The following is a 19,494-nucleotide window of genomic DNA, read 5'->3' on the forward strand; positions in this document are numbered from 1 at the left end:
CCGTAGCCCTCAGTGGTTCACAACCCCACAACAGGCTACAGCAGTTCACGCACCCCACCACTGCCCCAAACCAAACCCCAGGTTACTGTGCAGTTAGGCCCCCAGTGGACTCCCTGCAAACGTCTCATACCAGACGATTGTAACTCCAAATGTTTGTGTGATAAAGTAATTATGGTGTACATGTATGTGGAGACAGTGTTTGCGCAGTAGTTACCACCATAGTGTAACTGAGGTGGAATAAGGGGAACCAGCCTGCATTCGCCTTAAAAACCATCCATAGGCTGGCCAGCACACCGGACCTCGACACTAATCTGATGGGCGGATTCGTGTCGGGGAGCGGCATGCCTTCCTGCTCAAGAAGCAGCACGTTTCACCATGCAGCCAGCTGGGCAGGCTGGTATGGGTGTTATTTACATAGTTCAATTGTCGCAAAGAGAGCTTTATTGCACAGTGATGCGTATTCATTTAGTACTTTCTTTTCTTGGGCTATTGATCTTTGGATGTGATAGTTTTCTTATTAATTTTTGGTATAGGCTGTTACTAGTTGTAAGGATCTTTAAGTCAGTTTCAATGTTTTTGGGTGGTGATTCTGTGCTATTAAGTGATCTGCAAATGTTGATTGTGAGCTATTGCTTTTCAGTGCCCTGAGATGTTCTGTGTACCTGGTTCTCAAATTCCTGCATGTTTGACTCCCATATACAGATTGAATGCAATTGCAACTTAGTTGATATATACCAGACTGGTTGTATTTGTCAGCATTGCTAGGATTTCTTCCAAGTCTGTTTTGTATTCTGTATGCAATACACTAATGAAACACAGTAGTTTGGAACAACTTGATTATCAAAAGCTTCCAGAAAGCATTTCTAACACTACTAGTATGCCGTGATTCACATATCCACTAAAGACAGCATAACATTATTTGTTTTCTGTCAATAAACTTATATGACATTAGGCAAAATTGCCTATTTCCATTGAGGCTCTCAAATGGGACAAATACCAATCCCTAATTGTAGCTCAAAGTGAGCAAAGCTTCAGTTCTGTTGATTTTTCATTGATGAAGTACAACAAAATATGTAGAATTGCAACTATTTTTTAAACTTAACTTCAGCTCTAACTGCTGCAATTGCTTGAGCTACAGTGGTGTGTACAAGGCAAAACGTAGAGATGAAAGAATACTTTCTGTTGTCATCAGTGTGCTGTCTGTGTCTTTCCCAAACCACCACCACCTATTTTCTCCTCTGCCAACTGACATCAATAGGGTATGCACTACTAGGGACCAAGGGGCCACTGTTTATGCTTCCAGTACTTTCACTATCACTTGTTAAAGTAATATTTTGTGTTTTCTTTATGTCAGTCATAATGAACAACGAAAGGGTAAAAAAGTTGTCACTGTATATGCACTAACATGAAGTTCATAAAGTGTTCAATGTGCACCTCACTGACAGATGTGGCAGAATGGCTCTGTTGGGTAGTACCTTACATGGCCTACTCTCTCTTGCTATTATACATCACTCAACATTCTTGCTTGTACAGTAATCTAGCTATGGGTTGCCCTAGACAAACTCTCCAAAACCACTGAATTTCCTGTAGCACTTAAAATGTTTACAACCTCCTGCTTCATTATCATAACCAAAATGAATTATCTGAAGTTTTTCTGTAGCATCTTTACATATTTTCCTTTGGCATATCCTTTATGATTTGCTCCGGAAAATGCTCACACAGTACTGTTGCATACACAATCTGATGCCTTTCTCTTGAAATTTAAATGGCCACAGCTACAGAGTTTTATAGCAACAGTGTTGATTTCATTCATAAGAGACAATCATACCAATTACCTTTTCAACTGGTGGTAATTATGTGCTGTACATAACTGGACTGAACTCATTTCATTTATGTTTCCAGTGTCACAACAAACGCTGTGTACCACAAGCATGGTTATGTGATGGCCAAGCAGACTGTGAAGACGGAGAAGATGAGAATTATTACAACTGCCGAGAGCATTTCACACTTCAGCGTGTAATACAGCCACTGTTATTTGCGGCCAATTTGTAAGGTGGTTGTACAGAAAGTAGCATGGTTTGTGCTCAAGAGATGGTCTACTGAAATACTATACATATTTTGAACAGTAGCTCATTATTTTTGGCATTTATTTCAATACACAAAATATAAATACATAACAGTTACATCACACAATGCATACAATAGAGTAGTAAGTTTTAACAGTATTGGTCACTGAAGCAACTGCCCGAAGAGTTATGCTTGTGTGCAGGCAGAAAGAAGTACGAACTTTACTGCTCATAATAGAGTAGAGCTGCAGGTACACTCCACTGCAATACATTACTGACAGTGGGTGAATTATTAGCGTAAATATTGAATGTCTAAGGTGGTAATTCCAATCTGTTACTTATCAATAATCTTTATAATTGATCACCCCAAATACCATCTTACATTTCGTTTCAGTATACACTTTTCAACACAGTTTTCTATGGAGAATACATTTATTTAGAATCATTTTAGTTCTTTCAAAGGATGAAATATAATGGAGATGTTACTTGTTGCTGTTATTTCTTTCCTTATATTCTAGACCAATTCCACTGGATTTATATTTCAGTAATATGGAAGTAATCATAGACTAGAAAACTTCAATTTTCTTTTTTTCTCCCCAACTATAACAACACCTTCTTCTGAAAAATTTCCTACACAGTGACTTCAGTTAATGCTGTTTCTTGTCATCTTTTATACGAAAGAGGTCTTACTGATCATATGCCTCAACCATTTATTTTCTGTCTAATGCACTGACTGTCCATTTGCTAGTGATATTCATTCTTGCTTGATCATCTTAGATGCTGTGCCACCATCTGCTTCTGAACCTTCCTCTTGGTTGCATTCCATCCATTTATCTAAAGAATGCTATATTAGGTAGTCTCAATAATTTTATTGCACGACCGGCACAGCACAACTTTCTCTTCTTCAGCATCTAAGGTTGTTATTTCTTCCTAGTTTAACATTCACAAATTATGACCAACACTGTAGTAGAATAATACGCAGAAGAAAATTCTGAGTTAACTGTAAAATGTTCTTTTATCAGCTGTTAAATGTGTATCTATTTCTGTGTCTGTCTGTTGTCCTTAGGAAGAGTCCTGAACTATTTGGAGTTGTGCACTTTCTTGAAGATCAATCCATCTACAGCGAAGGGTGCATCAATTTATTTTTCCTGTTCACCCTTTAATTAAAGTCCTCGAACTACTACCAAAAATCACAAATTAACTGCGATTTTCAAATGAAATTAACTTCATCTCTGCAATGCACCAAAGTAGCGCTCCAAATGGTACCTCAATTCACAGAAATTTCTGGAATTTTTTTGTTAAGGCAGCAAATCTTTACTATATGGTGGGTATAAATCTGAGTCTTAGTTGTCTCTGTATGGCAATTTTTTATGCCTATTTGCATTCTGCAACAGTACACACAGTGGTGCTGCCCATTGTTCATAGCATGTTACAATTATTCAGAGGACAATGCTTTAATCAAAGATACAGATTTTAGTTTTCTTTTGATATAGAAGATATCTATGTGGCATTAAAAAATCAACTTCACAATCTTTTGTAATGCTGTCCAGCAGTATCCTTCACAGTCTACTCATGTTTATGTAAAAATTAGCAGCCCCTTCCACAGTGTTCGGTAATGATGTGGTGAGAGCTTTGCTGTCTGCTCTTTAAACAATTTGAATACATTTTACATAATATTTATATTCAGAAGTCACATTTTCTGTGGTATTTTCTTCACTGTCATCTCCAGTTTTGCCATTTATGTAACAGTTTTAGCAAACATTAGTGTATCATACTAGTCTCTGTAGCACATAGAACATACCAACTGCAGTTTTTGAGATACGCTCCCCCCACCTCCAACCCAGTCTCTCCACACTCCTTCACCTCATAAGTCCTTTGTAGCTTGCACCGTTAGTTCCAATAAATGTTGCTGGAAATGCTTCGTCAGACGTGTTGAGCCACCTGAAGGGGGGAAAAAAAATAAATAAATAAAAAAATAAAAAATTGATAAACTATAAACATATTTGCTTTACTAAATCCAGCCTAGACAAAACTGTCTCACAAAATGGCCACTTCATGTTTCATTTTGTTCACATGAATGGTGGTCACATATGGACCGATTTAACATGTTGCAATCAATTACAAGGCATCCAGTTGCCAGCATAGACAGGTGTCACTTAGAATAATAATTTCTGTTCAATGCTTACTTGTAATCAGTTGGACATTATTCAGTCATCATCAGCTTCTGCAATAGGTGTACACTGTAAAACAAATAAATCAAAATAAATCAGCTGTCAGCTAAACAAAATATATTTTAACTTCCAACACACTATTTTAACTGACGCACACACACACACACACACACACACACACACACACACACACGGAGAGAGGGAGAGAGAGAGAGAGAGAGAGAAAGGAAAAAAATGCAAGGCATTAGGTCTGGTGGCCTGGGGGGTCAAAAGAAATTTATTTTATTTATTCATGTCATAAGCATCACCAAGTTACATGTTACAGCGAGTAGAACATTCACATATAAAATATATACAAAAAAATGTAACATTGCCAAATGCAGTAAAAAAGATCTTGTTGTCCACCTCTTTCAATCCAACATTGTGTGATGGTGTTGATAAAATATCGCAGCACTTAAAGGTGAAAGTGAGGTGGGCCACTGTCATGCATTAAAATGAAATCATTGGAATCTTCATGAAGTTGACGTTCCAAGCCCTCCTCTTCTGAGGGGGTCCATGTGAACACATCTTGGATACGCTCAACATTTTCACCTTAGATGCATGGCTGACCAGTGCTCTTCCTTTTGCATACAGAACTTTATATGCCAGTCATAAATCTGCTTGTGCATAGGCAGCTTCTTGCTGACTCAATGGCGGAATGCACATTGCAGTTGAACAATGGACTGACTTTGTGCAGAACTCCAACAAATACAATGATTTCTCTTGTGGGGTAGTTGCCATGTTAGTAAAAACAAACAAAGTGACATGAGCACTGTGTTTATATCTCCTCTAGTTTGTCTGTAATAGGCAATCGAGATCTGCTCTTTCTTTTTGAATCAAATTGTACTTATGTTTTGACTTAACTGTGTCACTGCTGTAATAAATGGGAAAAACCTTAACCCCCCATTTTTTTTAGTCATCAGTCTTTGACTGGTTTGATGCAGTATGCCATGAATTCCTCTCCTGTACCAACCTCTCCAACTCAGAGTAGCACTTGCAATCTACATCCTCAATTATTTGCAGGATGTATTGCAATCTCCGTCTTCTTCTACAGTTCCCTCTAGTGCCATGGACGGCATTCCGATATCTTAACAGATGTTGTAATAAGCTGTACCTTCTTGTTTTCAGTGTTTTCCATTTATTCCTTTCCTCTCTGGTTCTGCATAGAACCTCTTCATTATTTACCTTATCAATCCACCTAATTTTCAACATTCGTCTGTAGTACCACATCTCAAATCCTTCAATTCTCTTCTGTTCAGGTTTTCCCACAGTCCACGTTTCACCACCATACAATGCTGTGTTCCAAATGTACATTTTCAGAAATTTCTTCCTCAGATTAAGGCCTATCTTTGATACTAGTAGATTCCTCCCGGCCAGGAATGCTCTTTTTCCCAGTGTTAGTCTGCTTTTGATGTCCTCCTTGCTCCGTCCATCATGGGTTATGTCACTGCCTATGCAGCAGAATTCCTTAACTTCATCTACTTTGTGACAATCAATCATTATGTCGAGTTTTTTGCTGTTCTCATTACTCTTATCTTTCTTCAATTAACTCTCAATCCATATTCTATGCTCAGGAGACTGTTTATTCCATTCAGCAGATCTTGTAATTCTTCTTCACTTTCACTGAGCATAGCAATGTCATCAGTGAATCTTTTCATTGATATCCTTTCACCCTGAATTTTAATTCTGCTCTTGAACCTTTCTTTTATTTCCATTACTGCTTCTTTGATGTGCATATTGAACAGTAGGGGCGAAAGACTACATCCCTGTCTTACACCCTTTCTCATCCAAGTACTTCGTTCTTGATCTTCCACTCTTATTATTCCCTTTTGGCACTTGTATATTTTTTATATTACCCATCTCTCCCTATAGCTAACCCCGATTTCACTCAAAATTTCAAACAACTTGCTCCATTTGGCACTGATACATCCTATGAACGTGTATTTTTCTTTACTCTTGCTTCCATTATTAACTGTAATGTTAGAACTACCCCACTGGTGTCTTTACTTTTCATAAAGCCAAACTGATTGTCATCAAACACATGCTCAGTTTTCTTTTCCATTCTTCTTTATACTATTCTTGTCAGCAACTCGGATGTATGAGCTGTTAAGTTGATTGTATGATAATTCCTGCACTTGTCAACTCTTTCAGTCTTCAGAATTGTGTGGATGATATTTTTCCAAAAGTCGGATGGTGTATTGACAAGACTCGCACATTCCCCCAGTGATTTTAGGGATTCTGATGGAATGTTATCCATCCCTTCTGTCTTCTTTAATCTTAAATCTCACAATGCTCTCTCAAATTCTGAATCTAATACTAGATCCCTTGTCTCCTCCCTATCGACTTCTGCTTCTTCTTCTTCTTCAATCACAGCAGACAAGTCTTCCCCCTCACAGAGGCCTTCAATGTACTCTGTCCATCTACCCGCTCTCTCCTCTCTAGACTATGCAAACAGATTTCTTTCATCTACAAGATACAGGATACATAACAAAAGGAAATAATGTCTGGATAGGTATAAAAACTAAAATGTGACACGATCTGTTGCCTTGATCAAGAAAGAAAGACTACATAATGTCTGAACAGAAATTAATAATGGAGTGAAACACGAGATTCAAATTCAAAAAGGTACGGTTATGTAATTAAAAAGAAACATGGACTGGTAGAAGGAAGTTACATGGGGGAGCATACAAGCAGTAAGGGAAGTGGTGCAAGAACAGTAAGAATAGAAGAGTAATGAGATGACAGAACACAATCGTAAAGGGGAAAAAATACTGGAGATCAATAAGAAGTAATAAAAGAGAAATAGGAGATATATGCAACAAAAAATAAGATCTGGTCTACAGTGAGACTACATAAATGATGTGAACAAAAAATTTCCACCCATGAAGACTGGACAACTGTAAGAGATGTTATATAATACATACACTGGTACGATACTGTTCTACATTCCTGGCATCATGGTAGAGACTACCAAATTACTTCTTGTTCTCAATACTGGGAGAAAGGATAAATAGTGTCTTTTACCCCATTAGACGTTGAATTCTTATCCTTTGTTTAACCACCACCACAATCATTTCGGTAAGTTTATTCACAACCATGTTTTGTTCTGCTTACAATCCTTACGTTAGTTTGTCTTTTCTAATCCTTCAGATCTCTATTTGATACCTACAGTAACTCCTAAGGGATTTGGATCTCACATATCATGTTTTGACTCTTCTGTTTTTCACAGGTCCACTAGATCCAAAATGATTTAATCTCTCTCTGTCTTATTCTCTTCCACTTTCCATGACTTTTTATCATCTTCCTCTCACTCAGAAGCAAGAAATTTTCCATCATAAAAACTGATATCTTTTACAGTGTGACTGGAAGCTTTATTGCCAACTGCTTTTCTTACTTCTGCGTTCTCAAAAGATTTTTGTAACACACATGCACATCAAGTTCACTGAACTGATGGTAAAGTAACAAGCAACCACTTGCTTTCTATTCCGTTTCCTACTGCGATGGCAGTAACAATTATTACATTCTGTTAAAAACTGTTTAAGAAAAAAGCAAAAAAGATTATGGATTTGCAAACGGAACCTACAACTAACGGCAACAGGCCAATTAATTTAAAACTATACAAACTGTGCAGTCACTCTTGTAAGGCAAATGATAGGGAAATGTTTTCATAATTATTACACGACTGTTGTAAAATAATATAGTGGGAAAATTTTGTATTAATTTCAATAAAAACTAATAATGACAGAAGAATTTAGGTCATTTTAATTTAACAATTTCATTTATTAGTTTTTCTAACAATACATTTGTACTTACAAAGTACTCAATGAAACAAGTGTACTTGTCTGCAGGAACCATATACTGCAAACAAAGGAGCCCACGATCATCTATTCGTACTGAGACTTTACGGGAGACAGTCAATGGTTTCAGCAGAGACTTGATGAAAGAATACCTGTACCTGCAATTAAAAACAGTATTTGTGGTTTGATAATCATGTCACTGAAATTAAAGGCTTCAGTTTCTGATAATATTTCAACATTGATAGTTTGACTTCACAGGGACAAAGGCTGAAATGGAAACTGTGTCATAAAAAAAGATTATCCTGGTTACTGACTTATGCCATGTAGGAGAAAACCATGGTAATTGCAGAACAACTGTCATTAGACAAGAGGTGAAACAAATTGCATATTTCCTAATCTTGTCAGTTCTGCTGTATTCTAATTAATAATGGCATCAGCAGCCAAAGCCTCAAAAACACAATTCCTGAATTTAAGATGTCATACATACATTCACTATGCTTGTGCATATTCGTGAAGTGCACACAGAAACTGAGAGCCTGAAATACTCTTTCAAGGTTTTATTAACTTACAACTATCTGTGTTTTAAATAAGATATTAGTGTAGAACTAGTTTCAGTAATCACAATTCAGTGCTCCAGCAACTTGAATGCATATTTTCACGCACTATGTATTACCGTCACTACTAAATATAAATATACATCAGTATTTCTCCTGCTTTCATACAACAAAAGTTAAGCATTAGATGACAATGATGAATAAATGTTGTGTGGTACAGCCAGTGAGATAGTCTTTCAATTTGACAGCCTTCAAAATACTACTAACTAATTTTTGTTACTTAGTCAATCCAGCAGCTTCTCACTTGGCCTCAAAAAGTACTTTAGACTCTGTTTCAGACCTTCTGATCCCAGAAAAATCAGAGGGAGTAATTGAGAATCGATCCTGGAACCTATAGTTACTACCTAGTAGGCATAAACTTGAGACACTGTATTGGTTAGTAAATATTCTGATCTGACCAGGGATTAAGGTAGTTTCCCTTGGCAGCAAAGTAAATACACCAAAAATGTCCCCAGTAATCCCCCTGAAATACAGTCCCAATTGAGAGATATAAGTTCCTCCTAACCCCTGTGGCATATGAAAATGCTAAAGAAAAAAAACACACAATTACCATAAACCCAATGGTTGCAGAGAGCACTTCATATATGCACTCAAACAGTCTGCCCTCTTCTCCAAGGGGAGGAAATGAGGAATGAAAACATGTGACTGATCACCATGTGTGGAATATGGCTTTCAATATGCGCTGACTTGAAATATAGCACAAGCATTAAAGAAATCACGAAACTGTCACACAGAGTCTAATTACAAGGACAATTACCAGACAACAGAGGCTGAAGATTCTGTTCTGTGAACAAACTAATAGAAGCTGTGATAGAAGACGAGCTTCTACTTAAAAAGCCTATGAAACAACAACATCTGACTCTCATACACCATGTATCTTCATATCCAGTGTTTGGAATAATGTTTTCTTCCTCAGTATGTATGCTTTGTCTTTGTGGGATTTGATTTATGAAAATTTGGAAGCTCAAGATTAATTTTACTTTTTAATTGTATATGCAACATTCCTGTGTTTGATTTTTTGTTTTGTCAAATAGTGAGCTGACACACCTATTTACTCACAAATACTGTTAGGGTTCTGTAACATGTTCCATAGACAATTCATTATAACAAAATACAAATGAAACATAATATCCTAAATTCTTAGGTTTTAATATCAACTGAGAGTCACATGTTGAATATCTCTTCTTAAATGATTGAGCTCTGCAACTTTTGCTTTATAGATAGTAGGAGGCCTTTGGAGCTGAAAATGTCAAGATCATTTTCTTTTCCAACCGTCACTCACTAATGTCTTATACCATTTTATGGGTAACTTTCAATTACGGAAGGAAACATTCATTGTAGAGACCTGCTTCATCAGGATCGAGGATAATATGTGGTGCCACTTCAGAGCCTCTTTAAACAGCTGGATACACTGACAAACAGCATCACAGCACCTCACCAAGTATGTTGTCAGTTGTCAGTTGCAACTCAAAAACCGCAATAGTATTTCTCAAATAAATTACTGGAAGTAGTACTGCCCACCACTAAGCCATATTGTGGCACAGATAGGAGAGGACATAAAAAGGACAATTCTGATAGAACATGAATAATTTTGGAATACATGAGACCACTCACCGACAAGCAGAACTGCTGAGTCATTAAAAGGCACACATGAAAGAGAGAGAAAACTTGCTAGCCTTATTCTAAAAGCTAGCATGTTTTTTTTTTTTTCCTGTTTGTGTATGCCTATCGACGACTCAATGCTTCTAAAATTTGGTGAGTGCTCTCCTAAATTACAGCATCTGCAGAACAAGTGAGGCATTTGTGCCAATGCATACTTCATAGAACCCCATTTACTTAATTAATTTACAGAAGGTATGTAAAGCCTAAATAAGGGTAACTGAATAGGGGCTTGTATTCCAGGGACCCATGTGTGAACCTTGCAAAACATCATTAATTATTTCACTTCAGCAGCCTAAAAACTCTCTCCTGCTTCCATCAGCTGAATTATTTACCATAACTTATATATACTTTTTGTTAAATGTGATGCAAACTATCCTTTGCTAAACCATCAATTCCATGCAACTGCAGTCATTGTAACACAAAAAAATACCTTTGGAAAAGAAGCAAGGCCGGGAGGACTGTGGAATTGAAGGATGTATTGGAGGAGATATTGTTTGCTACCCAGTTCAGAGAATCATGTGTTGGGTGAGAGTCTCCATGTGGTATTGTTTGTGAAACACATTTTGAAGTTTATCACAGTGTGCTCAGCAGCATTGATAAGAGTGCACAATTAACCAATGCTTGTTTCTGCACAAAAAGCCATGCATTAGTTGCAGGGAAATTGGTATGTGACTAAGCTGTTTTCATGGGTGGCTCTGTCTCTGATCAGATAGGATAAACCATTGTTGTTTTCACTTGTTTCATTAATTTAATGAGTAAATTTCAAAGGCTATGAATAAAAGCATCAAAATATTTTTGAAGAGGTCTCTCCTAGATGTGTGGTTATCTACATTTAACTTTCAAAGAATAAATAGTATTTCACCAGAAAAAGATTAAATATGGAATAGGGACTGACAGTATGCAACATTTTGAATGAACTTAATGGATGTTGACAGGGGCAGTTTCAGTAAGAGTTAAAATTGTGAAAAACAACCCTGACTAGTTTAAATATGTTAGTTCCATATGGAAATGGTGGACTTACTGAGAGAACTAATGAGGATCAAAATGCAGTGGCAGTTGAGAAACAAGGCAGTGACTCAATCTATGTTAGTATATTGAAGACAGTTTACAGCAGTACTAAGGCGTCCATTAGACTTCATCAGGATAGTAGGAAATTCATAATTGAAAGAAGAATCGGACAAGGAGATTCTGAATCACCAGTAGTATTCTCAGCAGTCCTAGAGGACGTTTACAGCCTAAACTGGGAAAATGAAGAAGCACCACATGGTAATTAAAGATAGTGAACCATCTACACATTGCAGATAGGATTGTTCTGTTTACCTTTGAGGCACATAAACTTCAAGACTGAATGAAGGAACATAACAGCACAACTTTCAAAGCAAGGCTGAAGGTGAATTATAACAAGACTGAAATAAGATATAATCAACACACTAAAAATATAGTAATACAAACAAACAATAAAGTCATAGAACCAAGTTGCTAAGATTTTTTTCATTTTGGGCAATTTAAGACAACACAGTGAACAACAGATGAATAAAAGTGGGCTGGAGTGATTTTGGTAAACTAAACAGCGTTTTCAAAACAAAATTCCAAAAAGCCTCAAAAGTAAGGTTTATAATCAGTATGCATTACCATTTTTGAGTTATGTTAGCAATGCATGGACTGGAAGTGTGTGTGTGTGTGTGTGTGTGTGTGTGTGTGTGTGTGTGTGTGAGAGAGAGAGAGAAGGAGGAGGAGGGGAGGGGAGGGGGGGTACATTCAAAGACTAGGGATTTTATAAGCAAGCAATCAAGAGAGACTTGATGGGGGCTGCTAAAGGGAACAGGAAGCAAATAAATGGATTAGGGAACAAACTGCGGTGGAAGATATGATTAGTACTATAGTGCAAATTAAATGGATGTGGAAGACACAAAACCAGGTGAATAGATGGCAGATGGATCAAGGAAGTTCTTAGATGGATAATAAGATACAAGAAAAGACCAAGAAAACAACCTAATGGAAGGTGACTAGATGATAATAGGGAACTACACTGTAGGAACATAGACTTCTAGAGCTGAAGACCATAATGCATACAACAGCATGGAGAGACCTGGAAAGATAAAAGAATAGGGTTTAATGTCCTTTCAATGATGAGATCATTAGAGATTGAGCACCAACTGGAATTAAGAAAGTATGGAGAAGGAAGTTGGCTGCATGCTTTTCAAAAGAATAATACTAGCATCTGGCTTTAGGAAACCCTCAGAAAACTGAAATCTAGAGAAATACACATTTAAGCTTTTGGCCAAAATGCCTCCTTCTTCCAAAGTAGAAAGCACCAGGGACACGGTGGCGTACATTTACACACAAACGCAACTGACGCACACGACGACTGTAGCCAGTGACACGGTGGTGAGTAGCAATCCATTCTTTTCATAGTACTGTTGTTATTCCATCCTGGACTTCGCATTGTTCAAATAGTAATAGTTGTTACCCACAAATGTATGGGACCATTTAAGGCATTGGTGGGGAAAAAGTGCTAAACTACAAGTGTGTATTCTGAAACATTAATTTCTAGCTGTACATACGGAACTACTTTTTGCCAGCAAGTGGTGCATACGAAAACACAGCAGATAATGTGAAGTCTAATACTTGCTAAACTGAGAGTAAAAACAATAGAAAGTCCAGGTTGAAATATTAACAATTATGAAAAAGAATAGAGTGCTACTCATTGTAAAGATGACACAATGAGTTGCAGACATGTTCAACAAAAAACTGTTACACACTGAACTTTCGGCAAAAGCCTTCTTCAGAAAAGAAGAAAACACACACATTCACACAAGCAGGCACATCTCACACACAAATATTACCACTATCTTTGACTGTTCTGTTGAATGAAAGTAGCCATTGGGAGTGGGGCAGTAAAGGGAAACAGTAGCTGGGTACAGGTGGGGAAGAGAAAAGCATTGTCTGGCGGAGTAAGCTGGGACTAGAAGGCGGCAGGACAAGGTTGCAGCATCGGAAAGCTGCTGAAGAGACGAAATTAAGAGCAGAAAAGGAGAGGAGCATGGAGGGGAAAAGGCTGGTGGGGGAATTGGCGGAGAGAGGCACACAATAAACGTGACGAGAGGTGATAGGGCAGAAGGGATGTAAACCGTTGTGTGGAGAATGTGTGGAAAGTAGATTAACACAGATTAACGACGGAATAATTTCAGGAGCAGAGAATGTGTTGTTAGGGTAACTCCCACCTGGACAGTTCAGTACAGCTGGTGTGGAGGGGAGGATCCAGAGGGCTTGTGTTGTGAAGCAGCCACTGAAATCAAGCATGTTATGTACAGCTGCATGTTGTGACACAAGGTGGTCCACTTTGCTCTTGGCCACAGTTTGATAGAGGCCATTCGTTCTGGTGGATAGCTGGATGGTAGTCATACCAATATAAAAAGGTGTGCATGACTGCAGAAGAGCTGATATATGACATGGCTGCTTGCACAGGTGGCTCGGCCTCTGATGGGACAGGATAATTCTGTGACAGGACTGGAATAGAATGTGCTGGATGGGTGGATTGGGCAGGTCTTGCAACTGGCTTCCGACAGCAATGTAATCTCTGGGGCAAGGGGCTAGGATTGGGAGTGGCATAGGAATGGACTAGGACACTGCAGAGGTTGGGTGGGTGAAGGAACACCACTTTAGGAGGGGTAGGTGGGATCTCAGGTACGATGTCCCTCATTTCAGGGTTTGATGACAGATAATCAAAGCTCTGACAACAGATATGGTTCAGTTGTTCGAGTCTAACATATATATACATACAATGTACGCCACTGTAAGGTGCATGGTGGAGGGCACCCTGTACCACTACTAGTCATTTCCTTTCCTGTTCAACTTGCAAATAGAGCAAGGGAAAAACAAATGTAAATCTGCCTCCATATGAGCCCTAATTTCTCATATCTTATCATCATTGTCCTTATGTAAAATGTTTATTGGCAGCAGTAAAATCATTCTACAGTCAGCTTCAAACTTCAGTTCTCTAACTTTTTTTCAATAGTGTTCCTCAAATAGATCATCACCTTCCGACAGGGATTCCCATTTGAGTTCCTGAAGCATCTCTACAATACTTATGTGTTGTTCAAACCTACTGGTAACAAATATAGCAGCTCACCTCTAAATAACTTCAATGGTTTCCTTTGCTCTAACCTGGTATGGATCCCAAGCACTCTAGTAGTACTCAAAAGAAGGCTGCAGCAGTATCCTATATGTGGTCTACTTTACAAATGGATCACACTTTCTCAAAAGTCTCCCAATAAACCCAAGTCAACCATTCACCTTCCCTATGCTCACATGCTCATGTTATTTCATATCAGTCTGCAATGTAACAATGTGACTGTTTCAAGGAGGACACTACTAATGCTGTATCCAGACATTATGGGTTTGTCTTTCCTGCCCATCTGCATTAACTTACATTTTTTCTAAATTTTCATCACACAAACTAGAAATTTTGTCTCAGTCATATTGTATCCTCCTACAGTCACTCAACTTTGACACCTTCCTGTACATCAAAGCATCATCGACAAACAACTGCAGATTGCTGCCCACCTTGTCTGCCAGATTATATAGGTATATTGAAAACAATAGCAGTCCTACCACACTTACCTAGGGCACTCCTGATGACACTTTTGTCATTTGCCATCTAGGACAACATACTAGGTTCTATTTCTTCAGAAGTCTTCGAGACACTTGCATATCTGGGAAGCTATTCTGTATGCTCATACCTTCATTAACAGTTTGCAGTGAGGGATCTTGTCAAAAGCTTTTAGGAAATCTGGAAATATGGAATCTGCCTGCTGTACTTCAGTGATTTACTAACTTTCATAACCATAGTCGCTAGGATGACATCATTATCACTAATCCCCGTCTGGCCTGTTTGTAGCTATGAAGTCTACGATATTTTCATTATGTGTGGGCTGCCAGTTGAAGTGATGGTCAGATTGGAGGGGGAGGGGGGAAGATCATGATGGGTTTTTTGTACGAACTGGGAGGGGCAAGGTTCAATGTTGGAATTAGGTTGGCTCTGGTTGGAGGGATTGGTGGCAAAAAAGTGTTTCCATTGCAGGGACCTCGAGAAAGAGAGTAGGTCTCTGACAAGTCCAACATGGTGAAATTTGGGAATAGAGCTGAAGGTGAGGCCTTGGATAGGGCTGAAACTTCTATGGGACTGATGATTTTGGTGGAAATGTTAACAGTGTTCTGGGATCGTTTTGACTCTGGATTTAGTGGAGTGTTGGTAGGGAGTTTTGGGGGATCTGCAAGTTGAAATGGTCAGTTAGACAGGGTCTGGATGCTATGAGGGATTCACGAGGGGGAACACAGTGGATAGGATAGGGGTTGGATAGTGGTGCCCCAAGGCAGCTGTAGGATGTCAGCAGGTTGGATAACTTATGCAGATGATGTCTGCAATGCTCTTTCAGATGTTGCAGAGCAAGGAATTCAGTTTCAGACATATGATATATGTGACTGCTTGTGTGACTGTTTGTGTCCTATCAATCTTTTCGTTTAAGATTAACAGCAACCTATCCTCTTCACAACTGTTAACCCTTAAATGCATGATTTTTTATTTCAAGCTGTAAAAATTACCATGTTTAGTTTATAGTGCCTACATTTCGAAAAAAATATTGAAAAATTTTTTAAATTAAATTAACAAAGCACTATTGTTGAAAATCGCTTTGTAGCTGATCAGCTACATTTTGAGTTAACACCTTACGAGCCACAATAAATGTGCTTATTTTGCTCCCTCAATTTTGACCAAATCTCTCGTAATTTAATTGTTGATTATGATTAAATACTTTGTATAGGAAGGGAAAAATCCTAAAATAATAAATAGGACATTAATGTTGTAAATATTGAGCATTTATTGTATATTTTATACACTTTTATATATGAACAATAAGGTATCTAGTTCCAACAGGTTTGTACCCAAGCATGTGATAATCACTTTACATGAAAAGTTTGAAAACAGTTCTTTTGTTTGTGCAAACACAATGCAACTGCACATTTATTACACTGAACCCAGGAAAATCCGTTGCATCCTGGCATTTTGCACCTCTGTCTCACTTGCAAGTACGAAGGCAGGTGACCTACTTGATCCAGCCTTACATCTTGTGGAGGTACATGTGCTGTGGGCCCCTTTGTCTTCTTAGCTTGTATTTGGTTTTCGAGTTCATTACTTCGCCTTCCACGTTTTGCTGAAGTTTGACCTGAGCGACACAAACAGTGAGCAATTTCCATTCGAAATTCGGAGAGTTTCATAGTTCTCCTAATCCCATTGGTTTCTGCTACTCTCCTATACAACAGCCAGGAATTGACTACTCCCATGTCCAGGAGATGGTAAAACAATCTTATATACCATTTTCGACTTTTCACAAGAATTTTATGTCGACCCATTATGCTGTCAAGAAGGTCAACACCTCCCATATGTTTATTGTAGAGCTTAATTATTTGTGGACAAGGTATTGTTATTCTTGACTTTGTTTTTTGTCATACCTCCCTGCTTCATGAATAGGCTGCTGTCCAGCAAGTGTAGAAAGCAACATCACACTCTTGTTATCTTTCCACACTACATTTGATATGTCGACACCATCCACTGTTGCGATGCGCTCTACTGATGCACCTCGTGCCATTTTCTTCAGCTCAGCTTCTGAAGGGAGCTTGCAGTCTGGCACTCTGTTTCTTCTGACTGTCCCAAGTGAGTAAATTCCTTGTTTATGTAACCATAGAAGCAGTGGCAGACTTGTGTAATAATTGTCACAGTACAGTTTGTGGTTCATATTTCTTGGTAGTATCCTACTGAGTCGAACTACAACATTTGCACTTGCTCCCAAGTCTTCCTCCCCAGTCACTCTTTTTTCTGGTTCATTTTCATCTCCAGTGAAAATCTCAAAATCGTAGGCATAACCAGATATGCCACTAATAACAAATAATTTGTATCCATATTTATGAGGCTTGTTTGGCATGTATTGTTTCAAATAAATTCTAGCCTTTGTTGAACATATCTGTTCATCAACAGAAATACACTCCTCAACAGGTATTGTTTGAAACCGAGATCTATTATGGGTCTTATCTTGAAGAGTCTATCATGACCTTTTTCACCCCTGGGTATCATTGCACTGTTGTCATTGAAGTGAAGAAACTTACGTATTTGCTCATACTGATTCACTGTCATTGTTGTCTTGATCAGATGAGTACCAGTAACTTCTCCCCAGTAATCCCTCGTATTAGGTACATGAACTATTGACATTACGAGACAGATGCCTATAAATTTTTTTATGTCATCACAGGATAAATCTATTGGTCTATCAGGATTACACTGCACACTGTATCTATGAGACTCTTCGACAATTAGATCAAACAATTTAGATGGAAATATATGTTTGAAGAATTGGTATGGAGTATTTAAGTTTATTACTTCTTCTGGTAATGAAGTATTGCCATGAAATTTTGACTGCAGTTCGGGAATAATCAACTGTTTATCTTTCCAAACCACACTCCTGCTGTTTTTGGTAACATTTTGGCTGCTGCATGGCAGTTTCAGAGCATTATCAGACAACTGTGACGTCGATTCCTTCATTATAACATCAGATTGTCTTGTTCCAGAAACATCTTCAGTCCTAATTACTGGTACTTGACTTTCTTCGTCACTACTGTCACTATCACAATCAACAGATTCTGGAGCAACATGTGTCTCATCTTGAATGGAATCGTCAGAGAAACACTCAAGATCGTCATCACTGCTTAGTGGAATCTCTAACCATTCCATAAGCATTTCTTCTTGACTCTTTCGAGACATTTTTACGTCAGCGCCTGAAATGCAGTAAATGAAAAATGTAGCTGATAAGCTACATACACAAAAACAGGCCTCATTTCAAATCTATCGCAAAGACACTCGAATTAACTGTTTACACCATATCTACTTACGTTTTCAAAATGAAAAAGTAATTTTCAAACCCAGAAATCAGTGCACAAACACCAAAAACACACCTCAACTTTCCGCCAAAACACCCACTTGGCAGTATGTCCACACAGCTCACTGTCGAACTGCTTCAGCTCGTCCTGCCATCTATGATCGCTATGAAGAACTACTAGAAACTGCAGCGGAGTGTATACACTTAGCTACATAACGAATTTGATCGAAAATGTTTCTCCATATGGAATAAATCGAAGAAATGTGGTCTGTAGCTTATCAGCTACAGTATGCATTAAAGGGTTAAACTGACAGTTAGCACTTTCTTCTACTGTCTGGACTGTAGTTAAGCAATAATGAAACTCCTATGAGCAAAACCGATCTTCTTGATTAGTTGAAGTGTACAGTCCATTTTAGTTTGTTATCCAGCTGAAACCCATGTCACTTCAGACATAATAACAGTGTTTTATTTAGTATAATCTTTGTTGCTTACCCCTGCTTACAGTACATCATCTTTCATTGTTTTAAACAGCACAATGGGAGTATCGTAAGATTTAAGACTTACACTGTTGCTGTAGACCTGCTTGGAGCCTGATCAGATATTATTTGGACAGTGTCTAGTCAATTTGGGCCATTGATGACAATGATGATGGTAGGTATTATAGTCTGCAGAATCCATACTATATACATACAGGTGAGTGTAGTTAAAAGCAGTGAAATATTGATCAAAGAGAAGAATCCAAAACAAAATAGCAGATACACGTGGCTGGCAGATCACAAATAAATGACAGGATGTGCCAGCATCTCCATAACACACTAAAATCGGCAGTCTAAAAGCTCAGGCTGGAGTATAGACAGTATGAACATAATTTTAAATGTCTTACCACACTAGTATTGGCATCACCTAGAACAGAGGGCAGGTACCATCTTACATTGTTGTCCTTATGAGAATACAGTACATACTCTGTCAAAATGAGACTACTCAATTTGTATGCTGATAGAGCCACAAACAGAAGGCTCTTCTGTGAGAGCATAAAGTTAGGTGTAAGTGAACTGTCTCCTAGATGGAAATTGATGAGTGTGACTTTATCCCATCTCTGTTAACAGAAGAAGGAATGCAAATGCTGGTTAATTTAATTTCACAACTGCTAGCCTGCTGGTCTACACCTTCCGGCACTTATTTTCCTAGTGGTGCACGACTTTCTGGCTCAGCAGTGA

At 38.2% G+C, this 19,494-nt stretch overlaps 2 protein-coding genes across 4 annotated transcripts in view; one reads left to right on the forward strand and one right to left on the reverse strand.

Moving 5' to 3' along the window:
- The window catches only part of LOC126100880 (low-density lipoprotein receptor-like), a 68,259-nt gene extending 66,131 nt beyond the window's left edge, over positions 1-2,128 (forward strand). For both annotated transcript variants that reach the window (XM_049911545.1, XM_049911546.1), the window contains exon 6: positions 1,903-2,128. In XM_049911545.1, the coding sequence (XP_049767502.1) occupies positions 1,903-2,052 (150 nt within the window). In that variant the 3' untranslated portion in view covers positions 2,053-2,128. The remainder of the gene's footprint in view (positions 1-1,902) is intronic.
- A 9-nt stretch (positions 2,129-2,137) lies between these two features.
- The window catches only part of LOC126100879 (cell cycle checkpoint protein RAD1-like), a 63,648-nt gene continuing 46,291 nt past the window's right edge, over positions 2,138-19,494 (reverse strand). For both annotated transcript variants that reach the window (XM_049911544.1, XM_049911543.1), the window contains 3 exons: positions 8,090-8,231; positions 4,253-4,306; positions 2,138-4,007 (listed from right to left, as the gene is read on the reverse strand). In XM_049911544.1, coding sequence (XP_049767501.1) covers positions 4,274-4,306; positions 8,090-8,231 — 175 coding nt within the window. In that variant the 3' untranslated portion in view covers positions 2,138-4,007; positions 4,253-4,273. The remainder of the gene's footprint in view (positions 4,008-4,252; positions 4,307-8,089; positions 8,232-19,494) is intronic.

This window comes from Schistocerca cancellata, chromosome 9, assembly GCF_023864275.1.
Source record: "Schistocerca cancellata isolate TAMUIC-IGC-003103 chromosome 9, iqSchCanc2.1, whole genome shotgun sequence".
NCBI classification, from domain to species: domain Eukaryota; kingdom Metazoa; phylum Arthropoda; class Insecta; order Orthoptera; family Acrididae; genus Schistocerca; species Schistocerca cancellata.